Below are 13,237 nucleotides of genomic sequence, written 5' to 3'. Positions count from 1 at the left end.
AGGGTTATACTCCAGAGATCACAACTAGTCCGAGTCCCACACACTGATCTGTGGTCTGCTGATGAAGGTGTCCAAAGAAGGCACACAATTTGTACTCCACATTTGAATTTTTTAGAATCAGGAGCAGCATGTCACATAGCTCCTCCTTCCTGTCAGTATCAGCCCTTGGCGGGAGGAGCAGAATACATGCCACGTAGCTCCTCCTGTATGTGTCACCTTGTAGTGGGAGGTGCAGACCACATAGCTCCTCCCTCCTGTCAGAGAAGACCCCACATAGCAAATCCCTATATCATCCTACATTAGGCAGAGCATATCACAGTCTCTCCATCCAGAATAACGCTGCTGTGGGAAAAGCAGAGTCCATTTAACATAGCTCCTCCCACAGGACTAGCTGTGTACAGGTTTATAGGCACGGAATGTAACCAAGATAGTTCTCAGGTCACTGACAGTCAGCAGAGATCTTGGGGAGATACTCTTCATCTTAGCCAAAAGGCCAGGAAACGATACCAGCTCTTATACCTCGAGTCCCCCCCTCATCCTCATAGACTGTAAGCTCTTGTGTCACCCCCTCATCCTCATAGACTGTAAGCTCTTGTGTCACCCCCTCATCCTCATAAACTGTAAGCTCTTCTGTCACCCCCATATTCCTCATAGACTGTAAGCTCTTGTGTCACCCCCATATTCCTCATAGACTGTAAGCTCTTGTGTCACCCCTCATCCTCATAGACTTTAAGCTCTTGTGTCACCCCCTCATCCTCATAGACTGTAAGCTCTTGTGTCACCCCCTCATCCTCATATACTGTAAGCTCTTGTGTCACCCCCTCATCCTCATAGACTGTAAGCTCTTGTGTCACCCCCTCATCCTCATAGACTGTAAGCTCTTGTGTCACCCCCTCATCCTCATAGACTGTAAGCTCTTGTGTCACCCCCTCATCCTCATAGACTGTAAGCTCTTGTGACACCCCCTCATCCTCATAGACTGTAAGCTCTTGTGTCACCCCCATATTCCTCATAGACTGTAAGCTCTTGTGTCACCCCCATATTCCTCATAGACTGTAAGCTCTTGTGTCACCCCCTCATCCTCATAGACTGTAAGCTCTTGTGTCACCCCCTCATCCTCATAGACTGTAAGCTCTTGTGTCACCCCCATATTCCTCATAGACTGTAAGCTCTTGTGTCACCCCCTCATCCTCATAGACTGTAAGCTCTTGTGTCACCCCCATATTCCTCAGACTGTAAGCTCTTGTGTCACCCCCTCATCCTCATAGACTGTAAGCTCTTGTGACACCCCCTCATCCTCATAGACTGTAAGCTCTTGTGTCACCCCCATATTCCTCATAGACTGTAAGCTCTTGTGTCACCCCCTCATCCTCATAGACTGTAAGCTCTTGTGACACCCCCTCATCCTCATAGACTGTAAGCTCTTGTGTCACCCCCATATTCCTCATAGACTGTAAGCTCTTGTGTCACCCCCTCATCCTCATAGACTGTAAGCTCTTGTGTCACCCCCATATTCCTCAGACTGTAAGCTCTTGTGTCACCCCCTCATCCTCATAGACTGTAAGCTCTTGTGTCACCCCCTCATCCTCATAGACTGTAAGCTCTTGTGTCACCCCCTCATCCTCATAGACTGTAAGCTCTTGTGTCACCCCCTCATCCTCATAGACTGTAAGCTCTTGTGTCACCCCCTCATCCTCATAGACTGTAAGCTCTTGTGTCACCCCCATATTCCTCATAGACTGTAAGCTCTTGTGTCACCCCCTCATCCTCATAGACTGTAAGCTCTTGTGTCACCCCCTCATCCTCATAGACTGTAAGCTCTTGTGTCACCCCCATATTCCTCATAGACTGTAAGCTCTTGTGTCACCCCCTCATCCTCATAGACTGTAAGCTCTTGTGTCACCCCCATATTCCTCAGACTGTAAGCTCTTGTGTCACCCCCTCATCCTCATAGACTGTAAGCTCTTGTGACACCCCCTCATCCTCATAGACTGTAAGCTCTTGTGTCACCCCCATATTCCTCATAGACTGTAAGCTCTTGTGTCACCCCCTCATCCTCATAGACTGTAAGCTCTTGTGACACCCCCTCATCCTCATAGACTGTAAGCTCTTGTGTCACCCCCATATTCCTCATAGACTGTAAGCTCTTGTGTCACCCCCTCATCCTCATAGACTGTAAGCTCTTGTGTCACCCCCATATTCCTCAGACTGTAAGCTCTTGTGTCACCCCCTCATCCTCATAGACTGTAAGCTCTTGTGTCACCCCCTCATCCTCATAGACTGTAAGCTCTTGTGTCACCCCCTCATCCTCATAGACTGTAAGCTCTTGTGTCACCCCCTCATCCTCATAGACTGTAAGCTCTTGTGTCACCCCCTCATCCTCATAGACTGTAAGCTCTTGTGACACCCCCTCATCCTCATAGACTGTAAGCTCTTGTGTCACCCCCATATTCCTCATAGACTGTAAGCTCTTGTGTCACCCCCTCATCCTCATAGACTGTAAGCTCTTGTGTCACCCCCTCATCCTCATAGACTGTAAGCTCTTGTGTCACCCCCATATTCCTCATAGACTGTAAGCTCTTGTGTCACCCCCATATTCCTCAGACTGTTACCAATCAGAGCTCAGCTTTCCTTTCATAAACAGCTGTTGCTAAATGAAAGCTGAGCTCTGATTGGTTTCCATGGGCAACTAGAACATGGGAATACTGTAACACTAAACATTGTGGTGCTCGGCCTCAGAGAGTGTAATAACCTGAGCGATATATAGGGGGCACTCTCAGCCCAGGTCTCCTGATGATTATGCCCTCGGCCGGGTGTTTACACACTGTGTTGCTGTGTACACAGCCAGAGGCGAGCGGCGGGGCAGTACAGGGAACACTGCCATCCTTACCCATCACCCTGCATAGCGTGTAGCGCCCACACCTGCCATGGCGTCATATAGCAGCACAGTACACAAGCCCGGGCAGGGGATGTGCCCTTATTACATCATGTAGTCACAAGCTCCTCTGAGTCGTAGTCATTGTGACATCATCATTGTGTAACGCAGGGAGAATGACATCACCACGAGGACGCACTGATATACACACTGTACTCGTAGCCCCCGAGCCATTGCTCCAGACATAACCACTTAGAGGCTTGATGGACCCTCTGGGCCTGGAACTGTAGGTCACTTTGCTGAGGTTGGGATGTGGAGGGTTAACAGCGGCACATCCGATTGTACTTTTTATTACGCAGCCTCTAACCTAAATTTATCAGCGAGTCACAAAAAAGTTATCCGACAAACTGGTTCTACCTGATGGAAAATGCCTTTAATTGCCCTGTGGGAGAGGCGACAGGTGAAGGTTCAGGATCCTCAGGGACAGGTGCTGCCACTACAAGTCCCAGCAGGCCTCAGCGGGTGCCCGAGGGGGCTATAGTCAGGACTGTGGGATGATGGGTAATCCTGGCCGGCAGCCACTCCTCCAACACCTGCGGGGGGCTCGTCAGAAATGGGAACTCCGGGGGCAGAGGGAGGTCCCTTTATATCTCACCAAGTAGCCAAAAATCTTCCCAAATATGATGGTGGTAGACAACTCTACATGAGGCTAATTGGAGGGGGACATTAGAGGGTCCAGGATTTTACCTCAAGTGCACTGTGGACGTGTCCTCACACTTAGAAGAACGATATTCAGTTTACCCTTACTCGCAAAAAAGAATGGAAAAAAACGGCACAAGGAGGATACAGGTTAAAAAGATCCAAAAAAATAACCAGTAAATGGTAGTACAAAATTGATCCTCCGCCTCTACGTTCATCCACTCCACATTTAGGAAAAAAAGATGCAGTACCTTTCCAACCAGAGATTTTTGGTACTCACGGGGACAGTCCTTAGTCCATACCCAATGTCCTCAGCGTTGCATGCCTAGGGCATGGAAAATCCTCATATAGGGTACGGTAGCTCGGCACGGCGTCCCTCCTGGGGATTCTCAAGGTAGCTCGTAGCTTCAGTGCTACTCCTAATTGTTCCCACCCGGGAACTTGTTCCTCCACTACTCGTTCCACTTTCTTCGTTCCTTCTTCTAATTACTATTCGATTTGGGAAGAGAAAGGAAAAAAACCATGGTGCAGTACTTTTTTGATCGTTAAAAAGGCCTTATGGATAAAACAAACACGCTCGGTATACCATAAGGCCTTTTATCCATAAGGCCTTTTTAATCTTTACTCTTGTGAGTTTTACCATTAAAACAATTTTAACGATCAAAAAAGTACTGCACCATGGTTTTTTTCCTTTCTCTTCCCAAATCGAATAGTAATTAGAAGAAGGAACGAAGAAAGTGGAACGAGTAGTGGAGGAACAAGTTCCCGGGTGGGAACAATTAGGAGTAGCACTGAAGCTACGAGCTACCTTGAGAATCCCCAGGAGGGACGCCGTGCCGAGCTACCGTACCCTATATGAGGATTTTTCATGCCCTAGGCATGCAACGCTGAGGACATTGGGTATGGACTAAGGACTGTCCCCGTGAGTACCAAAAATCTCTGGTTGCAAAGGTACTGCATCTTTTTTTCCTAAATGTGGAGTGGATGAACGTAGAGGCGGAGGATCAATCAATTTTGTGTCCTCACACTGCTGTGCTCAGAGCGCTCTACAAAAAGCTGCTCCACAGCCCCTCCCCAAATGATATAGTATCCAATAAGAAACTTGCAACAGCTTTTATTCAAAATAGAAAGGAGGTGCTGCATAGCAACACAATACAGAGCTAAGGGCACAGCAGTGTGAGGACCACTCTTCCCTGTAAACTTCAGAAAGCAACAATCCAAGAATAAAACTGTATTTCACAGTCCTGCTGCTACTAATAACACACACACACAAAGCTATGATTACACATCTCTCCAAGGACAATACATACCACTGGCTGCAGAGAGAGAGGAAAACAGCAGTGTTAGGGAAAGCCCCCATATAATTCTACAACATAAATCCATATTTCACTGTCCTGTTGCTACTAGCTTCATACACAAGAGTAGGATTACACATGTCTCCAGGGACAATACTCAACAGTCGCTGCAGAGAGCACAGGGCACAGCAGTGTGAGGACACGCCCCAGAAAAACAACCTGGAATATAAATTCATACTTCACAGTTCTGCTGCTACTGACGTCATGCACAAAAGGCCGGATTATACAATAGTGTGGTATAGGTGGAAGAGGACAAACCTGTTTTAGAAAATATGAGCTGGAGGATGAGGGGGCGACGAGTGACGATGCCGGATCCTCTGGGAAGAAAGTCTCTGCAAGGAAGAAGAGAAAGGAATGATCAGGAGATGCTGTAGTTTCTATGGAATACGCAGTGTTACATTATCCGGCCCCTCGCCCTACGGCTAGGTCTGTGTACACACACGTCCCTCACACTACAGCCCCACAGTCTATGGGACGTGACTAATGCCCCGTGTATTGACTCTTCACATGCCACGGCCATACATGACACACACACCCCGCGTGTCACCCGCTGATCCCAGAGCACATATAGGGGAGATTGATGGTTTACAAACACTACGCACACATGTCATCATGTGAACACGCCCCAGACTTCTGCCCGCTGTCACAACAAGACCAAAGGCTCCACTCAGCAGAGTAAGGTCCCTGGTGGGACGTGGTATCACAGCTTTGTGGACTGTGACATATACATTTATCTTCCAGGATTGCTCTGTGGGCCTCTCCTAACACTGCTGTGCTCTGTGACCACTATAGATATCATCTAGAAACTTGCTGTAATGAGAAAAAGGAGATGAAAAATGTGCAGCGGCTCAATGCAGAGAGCACAGCAGTGTGAGGACAAACCTGTGGTGCGACTGGAGAAGCTACAATACCGGAATATAAATTATAAATCCATTTGCACAGTCCTGCTGCTACTAACGACACACACAAAGGTACGTTATGCATCTCTTCAGGGACAATACCCAACACGGCCTGCACAGAACACAGCAACCTGCGAATCCCCACTACAAAGTACAATCCTACAATACAAATCCATATTTCACAGTCCTGCTGCTACTAACGACACACACAAAGGTCTGTATAAACATCTCTCCAGGGAGAATTCCTAAAAGTTGCTGCAGAGGGAACTGCAGTGTGAGGACATCCCCCGCAAATGTAAAAATCCTGGATTATAAATGTGTATTTCACAGTCCGGGCTAAGCGGATTAATAAAACAAGGCAGCATTCTTAGAGTAACAGCGCCACCACTTCGCACAGGCCGTGTGCGGTACTGCAGTGGTCACTTGCAGGCCTCCTAATACAGTCGGTGACCGTGAGGCCGGTGTGGCGGCATGTGCTGCGTCAGCCTCTGGTAATCGCTGCGGCCATTGTTCAGCCCAACAGGAAGCCAACACACAGACACATAGGACGGGCATTGTGTCATCCCCGCTGCACACCAGCTCAGCACTTTACACCGGGGGGACAAAGCAACGCATCTTATATAACCTCCCACGTGCTTACACGCAGCTTACTGGTATCGATAATCAGACACTTATTACTCATCTTTATTAAGAGGAAAACTATGAAAACTCATCTGGTGCGTCCCATTCCTCCACAGCATGAAGGTTACGGCCAACAATGGAGGCTTTTCTTCCGTTCAGACAATCCCTACTTGTTGGGATGACAAATCTCTAGTGGAACTACAGAACCAAGCGTTTCCCTAGAGCACCCCCACAGGCGGAGTGTAGTACTACACCATGTTTATACGATAGTAAAAGCGTTGTGATAGCGATGTTGTGTCATGTCGAGCTCTAGGTGTCCAGGGTTTGTCCGTGATAATAAGCCGACCTCACACGCGCCATTGAGGGGTTTCCTGGTACAGTCCCAGCGATCATTCATCCATTATGTCTCGCTGGATTACCAGAAAGTCCGGGTCACGGGACTTCTATGCGTGATCACACATGACGCAGGAATTAGGCTGAAAAAGAGGAAAAAATAAAACCCGGCGGCCGATGTGTCTACAAAGCAGAATTGATAGGGGAGGAAGGAAGCGCTCGGAGCCGCCACCATCCAGGGCCGCTCTGCGGGGGGACGGCCGCCTGATGTCGCTGCATTGTGCTGCACGTCCCCATCCCCGCAGGACAGGAGGCAGCACAGATTTCACAGATAAGGAGATTCCTTACAGACGGGGAATCCGGAGAAGATGCAGGATCATCACTGCCGTCCCTTTAAGGGCAAAGGGTGTGTGTGGCTACAGAAGGAGTCTAAGGAAAGCTCCCGACTTCTAAGAAAGTCTTCATATTCACTGTAAGGTTATTAAGATTTATCCAGTTTACTGAACCAGGAAGATCAGGATGGACAGAGCGTTAGAGAGCCGGAGGACATGACACCAGATGTGGCTGAGGGTGCATGTGTATAGGGTAGTGATGTGAGGTGCACACCAGGCTATCCCCCTGCTGCTGTCACCCAGGAGTGTGTGCAGGTTATTCTGGGAAGGGTGTGACGTGTACATTCTCCTTATCGGACGCTGCAGGAGACGCTCGGCAAACATCGTCAAACAACAATTACAGTGAAGCACAAGCAGACCGGAAAGATCATGCACAACGCCGATAGAGGAATTATGGACTACTACTCCCATCAGCGACTACGACTCCCTGAATCACTCCAAATATTAGAGCAGTGGGGTACAGGAGATGCCACACCACTTCTCCAGGATCCTGCATGTGACCTCAGAGGAGGAGAACTTCCCCAGTATCATTACAAGGAAATGTACACAAGGTCACTGATCACTATACTACCGCAAGATGACTAATGCTTACACTGCAGACATCCCAGGATATTGTCTACCGCAACATGGTGTGTAATACTCCATTCAGTGCTCTCACTCCAGGAAATAGAGAAGACCCAGCTGTCCACTCACCCTGAACAGTAATAATACTGCCCCCTATGTCCAAGAATATAACTGCTATAATACTGCCCCCCATGTGCAAGAATATAACTACTATAATACTGCCCCCCATGTGCAAGAATATAACTACTATAATACTGCCCCCCATGTGCAAGAATATAACTACTATAATACTGCCTCCTATGTACAAGAATATAACTACTCTAATACTGCCCCCTATGTACAAGAATATAACTACTATAATACTGCCCCCTATGTACAGGAATATAACTACTATAATACTGCCCCTATGTACAAGAATATAACTACTATAATACTGCCCCCTATGTACAAGAATAGAACTACTATAATACTGCCCCCTATGTACAAGAATATAACTACTATAATACTGCCCCCTATGTACAAGAATATAACTACTATAATACTGCCCCCTATGTACAAGAATATAACTACTATAATACTGCCCCCTATGTACAAGAATATAACTACTATAATACTGCCCCCTATGTACAAGAATATAACTACTATAATACTGCCCCTATGTACAAGAATATAACTACTATAATACTGCCCTCTATGTACAAGAATATAACTACTATAATACTGCCCCCTATGTACAGGAATATAACTACTATAATACTGCCCCCTATGTACAAGAATATAACTACTATAATACTGCCCCCTATGTACAGGAATATAACTACTATAAATCTGCCCCCTATGTACAGGAATATAACTACTATAATACTGCCCCCTATGTACAAGAATATAACTACTAGAATACTGCCCCCTATGTACAAGAATATAACTACTAGAATACTGCCCCTATGTACAAGAATATAACTACTATAATACTGCCCCCTATGTACAAGAATATAACTACTATAATACTGCCCCCTATGTACAAGAATATAACTACTATAATACTGCCCCCTATGTACAAGAATATAACTACTATAATACTGCCCCCTATGTACAAGAATATAACTATTATAATACTGCCCCCTATGTACAGGAATATAACTATTATAATACTGCCCCCTATGTACAAGAATATAGCTATTATAATACTGCCCCCTATGTACAAAAGATGGATGTTATCAAGTAGAATAATAGTGGTGCCATCTCCTCCTTCTCCATCAGTTTATTACATGTATATATTCGTGGTGTTATCTGTGGAGGGGAGGCCGTTGTGTACTATATTAAAGCGGATTTCCTTGTAACTTCACCTGATGTACATTTACCTCCTGCACCATGACAGTCTGACATCAGTTATGTAAAAGGAACCTGTCAGCAGGTGTGACCAGAGACTTCATCCAGTGTCCGGTATTGCTCCTGAGATGAGTAATCATAGCGTTGTGTATGTTAGTAGCAGCAGGACTATGAAATAGGGAATTTTATTCTTGGATTGCAGCATCTCATAGTGCACTGGGAGGGGGGGGGGGGGGGGTTTGAATACGTTGTAATGCAACGGTTTGGATGCAAACACCCAAAATTCCAAGGCAGTACCACACACAGTGCAGGGCTATGGGTAGTGATATGTGATATTGTGACCAGGCGTCCCGCTGCTCCCTCCCCATGGTCTCCATTGATATCGTTATCAGGCTGAGAAATGAAAACACGCCGAGTGTACGCCACATTCCTGACCTAACCCAGAGATATCAGCGGGAAGTGCACCTCATGACACAGACTGCACCCGCCAGGACAGAGGGCAACGCCAGCAAGTCTATACAGGGAGTGCTAATGGTCCAGCTCTGTTATATACTGAGAAATTATCTCCAGGGATGACTGAGGTCTACCCACAGCGACTGCACCAGCAGCAGAATAGTGAGTGCAGCTCTGGGGTATAATACAGGATGTAACTCAGGATCAGTACAGGATAAGTAATGTCATGTATGTACACAGTGACTGCACCAGCAGCAGAATAGTGAGTGCAGCTCTGGAGTATAATACAGGATGTAACTCAGGATCAGTACAGGATAAGTAATGTCATGTATGTACACAGTGACTGCACCAGCAGCAGAATAGTGAGTGCAGCTCTGGAGTATAATACAGGATGTAACTCAGGATCAGTACAGGATAAGTAATGTCATGTATGTACACAGTGACTGCACCAGCAGCAGAATAGTGAGTGCAGCTCTGGGGTATAATACAGGATGTAACTCAGGATCAGTACAGGATAAGTAATGTCATGTATGTACACAGTGACTGCACCAGCAGCAGAATAGTGAGGGCAGCTGTAGAGTATAATACAGGATGTAACTCAGGATCAGTACAGGATAAGTAATGTCATGTATGTACACAGTGACTGCACCAGTAGCAGAATAGTGAGTGCAGCTCTGGGGTATAATACAGGATGTAACTCAGGATCAGTATAGGATAAGTAATGTCATGTATGTACACAGTGACTGCACCAGCAGCAGAATAGTGAGGGCAGCTGTAGAGTATAATACAGGATGTAACTCAGGATCAGTACAGGACAAGTCCTCTGGGTATCTCCTAGGTCTCCTTGCTGTCAGAAGTAATTGTCCTAGGATTCCTGTAATTCCATGACTATACATACATAGTGCACTGATGAAGTCATCCAGGACAGACACAGACTATTAGTCCCAGTCCTCGGTCGCCTTCATCTATCAGTACATGACTGCTACCTCTGGATATAATCCACTTATACCCTCGCTCCGGTCCTACAGTCCTGTAGACTACACATCATGGCGCACCGCTTAGTGTTATCTGTCCTGCTACACAGATGCAGAGGGACAGTTTACACTATTGCAGGATGAATAAAACCCGAGCAGCAGTGAGGACTGACACCTGCACAGAACATATGAGCCAATGCAATAATTAACAGATGGAGATCGCCTGACGTCCCTGCACTTTGCACACAAGATTCACCTCCCTGTGTCTTGGTCTCGGTCAGCAGTTATGGAAGAAGAGGCCAGCGTCTCCCATGTGTGGTTACTGCAGGACAAGCACCCCTATGATACACCCTATTAGGGTGCTGGATCCCCCCCATAACTTGGTGCCCGGTGCTCAGCGTATGCCGTCTTGTAAACAGTCAGGACTTGGATCGCTGCCCCGAGTCTAGAAAAGGGGGGCGAGCGGCTACAGAGCGGGGTCTGCTCACTGTCACCCTCATAAGTGCAATCATTGAACCAGCAAGAGGGTCATGGGTACCAGGTCCGATCCCACAAAGTCACGGGCCGGTCAGAACACCCATGCCAACCCAAGCAAGTATCAAAACTGGACCATGGAGTCTAATGGGTCCTGACTTACATTATGTGGACGGCTAGGGGAGCGTGTGCCTTTTAACTGGTACAGGGATGCATTATGGGAAAATGATGCCGGGGGAGGCAGGGTGTTGGCATTAGCCACGTACAACCTACCTAGACAACACACAGACCAAGTGCACCCAACAATCACTCCCCTTCTGCACCACGGGAACAAGGCCACTTCTTATAGGATCATCCGGGAACGTCATGGTGAATGGATCCCGACCCCTGGCAAAGGTGGAGGGTCGACCCAGCGAGGGGGCAGAGTCTGCCTTCTACTACCAGGTGACACGCGCCATAGTACAGATCATTACATGGCGTGGAAGTAATGGGCAATGGTCTGACGCTGATCCGACATGACCCAACCCAAATATTCCTAATACAGAATCTAATAACCTGTGTACATTATTCCAGTAATCTGCGACATATTCTGCCCTGGAAGTGGGATTGATCCATATACCAGAGCGTGCAGGAGGATAGAATTATATACCCGGGCTCAGATATTAATATGATGATGGTATATCTACAGCTGCTGGAAACTACAACTCCCAACATGCCCTGACCTGTAATATACACTATAGGATCATGTATACATGCTGCGATTTCTGGAAACTACAACTCCCAGCAAGGACTGAGAGATCTATATATGTATCTGAGCCCAAACCTACAAAATACAATACGCAGTTGCTAATGTTTGTGGAAACTACGGCCCTGACCTATAACATACACTATATGACAATATATACATCAATCATCAACCATTCACAGACTTGTAGGTAAAAACTACAATCCCCAGCATGCCCTGGCTGTATGACAGTATACATACTGCCATACTATACACCATGGCAAAAACACAGCCAATTACATGTTAAGTGTTGAGAACTACAACCCCCAGCAAGCTACATAAGAAGCCTTACCTAGAACATATATGTATATAATATGCATGCTACATCTGGTGAAAACTACTACTCTCAGCATGCCCTGAGCTCTGCATCCGGGTCTGGTTGTATAATATACACCGTATGATGGTATATTCACAGCTGCTCATCCTCCGCCTTGCGGAAACTATAACTCCCAGCATGACGTACAGTAAGACAGGATACATACTGCCGTTCTATACATTATGTCGTATATGTCAAATACACTGCTGCCGCTGGGCACTACAACTCCCAGCATGTAATGAGCTACCAATCATAACTCTTACCTAGAATATAAACTATATTACAGTATATTCAGAGCTATTCATGCTACAGAGGTCGAGAACTACAACTCCCAGCATGCTCTGACCTAGAATATACAGTATATGATGTATATAGAGATGTACACACACCAGCAGCTGAGAACTACTACTCCCAGCATTCTCTGACCTATCATATACAGTATATGGTGTTATATATAGAGATGTACACACACCAGCAGCTGAGAACTACAGCTCCCAGCATGCCCTGCCCTCTGCACCTGGAGCATCTCCTATCCTGTATGTCAGGGAATGCTGGGAGATGTAGTTCGCCACCCGGTGACGTCACTCATTGAACAGCCCGGAGAGAAATAGTCCCTGTGTGACTCACACCCCGCTGTATGGGCAGCGCAGGAGTCGCCCCGGTCAGGACAACTTACCGGCCTACGAAGTTCTCCAGCACGGAGCTCTTGCCGGCGCTCTGACCTCCCACCACTGCGATCTGCGGCAGGTCGAGGTTACAGGACTGTCCGATAGAACTGAACGCGTCCTGGAGCTTGTTGACGAGGGGAATGAGCTCCTCCATCCCCCGGTTCCCCATGGCTGCTCACAGTGTCGGACAGCTCTCCGTTACCGCTCGGCTTCCTCTGCCATCCACTCAGCCCAACGGCCGCCACCCGGCATCGCCTATTGGTCCAAGTTTATGCCGCTCAAGAATTTCCCTCCTCTGATTGGTAACGCAACTCCAACGTCATCCCCAAGGAAGGGCGGAGAAGCCAGGAGGCGGGGCTGTGTAGAAAGGGCAGCTTCACAGGCTGGGAGCACTTGGCAATGCCTTGGCCGTCAACGAGGGGACCGGATCTGATTGGGTGACGCCAGACGTCACTCACAGCACGTGATGCCCAGAATTAACTCTTTGTCAAACACCCGGAA

At 47.3% G+C, this 13,237-nt stretch overlaps 1 protein-coding gene across 5 annotated transcripts in view; it reads right to left on the bottom strand.

Annotated features, from left to right (window-relative positions):
• The window catches only part of DNM2 (dynamin 2), a 41,922-nt gene extending 28,871 nt beyond the window's left edge, over positions 1-13,051 (bottom strand). The window contains exons 1-2 of one of the 5 annotated variants that reach the window (XM_072149541.1): positions 12,745-13,051; positions 5,188-5,261 (exon numbers count right to left, since the gene is read on the bottom strand). In XM_072149541.1, coding sequence (XP_072005642.1) covers positions 5,188-5,261; positions 12,745-12,905 — 235 coding nt within the window. In that variant the 5' untranslated portion in view covers positions 12,906-13,051. The remainder of the gene's footprint in view (positions 1-5,187; positions 5,262-12,744) is intronic. The other 4 variants (XM_072149538.1, XM_072149539.1, XM_072149540.1 and 1 more) reach the window with 4 other exon arrangements.
• Between the last annotated feature and the right edge of the window lie 186 nt (positions 13,052-13,237).

This window comes from Engystomops pustulosus, chromosome 4 (assembly GCF_040894005.1).
Source record: "Engystomops pustulosus chromosome 4, aEngPut4.maternal, whole genome shotgun sequence".
NCBI lineage: Eukaryota > Metazoa > Chordata > Amphibia > Anura > Leptodactylidae > Engystomops > Engystomops pustulosus.
This window is presented reverse-complemented; position numbering and strand designations above follow the sequence as displayed.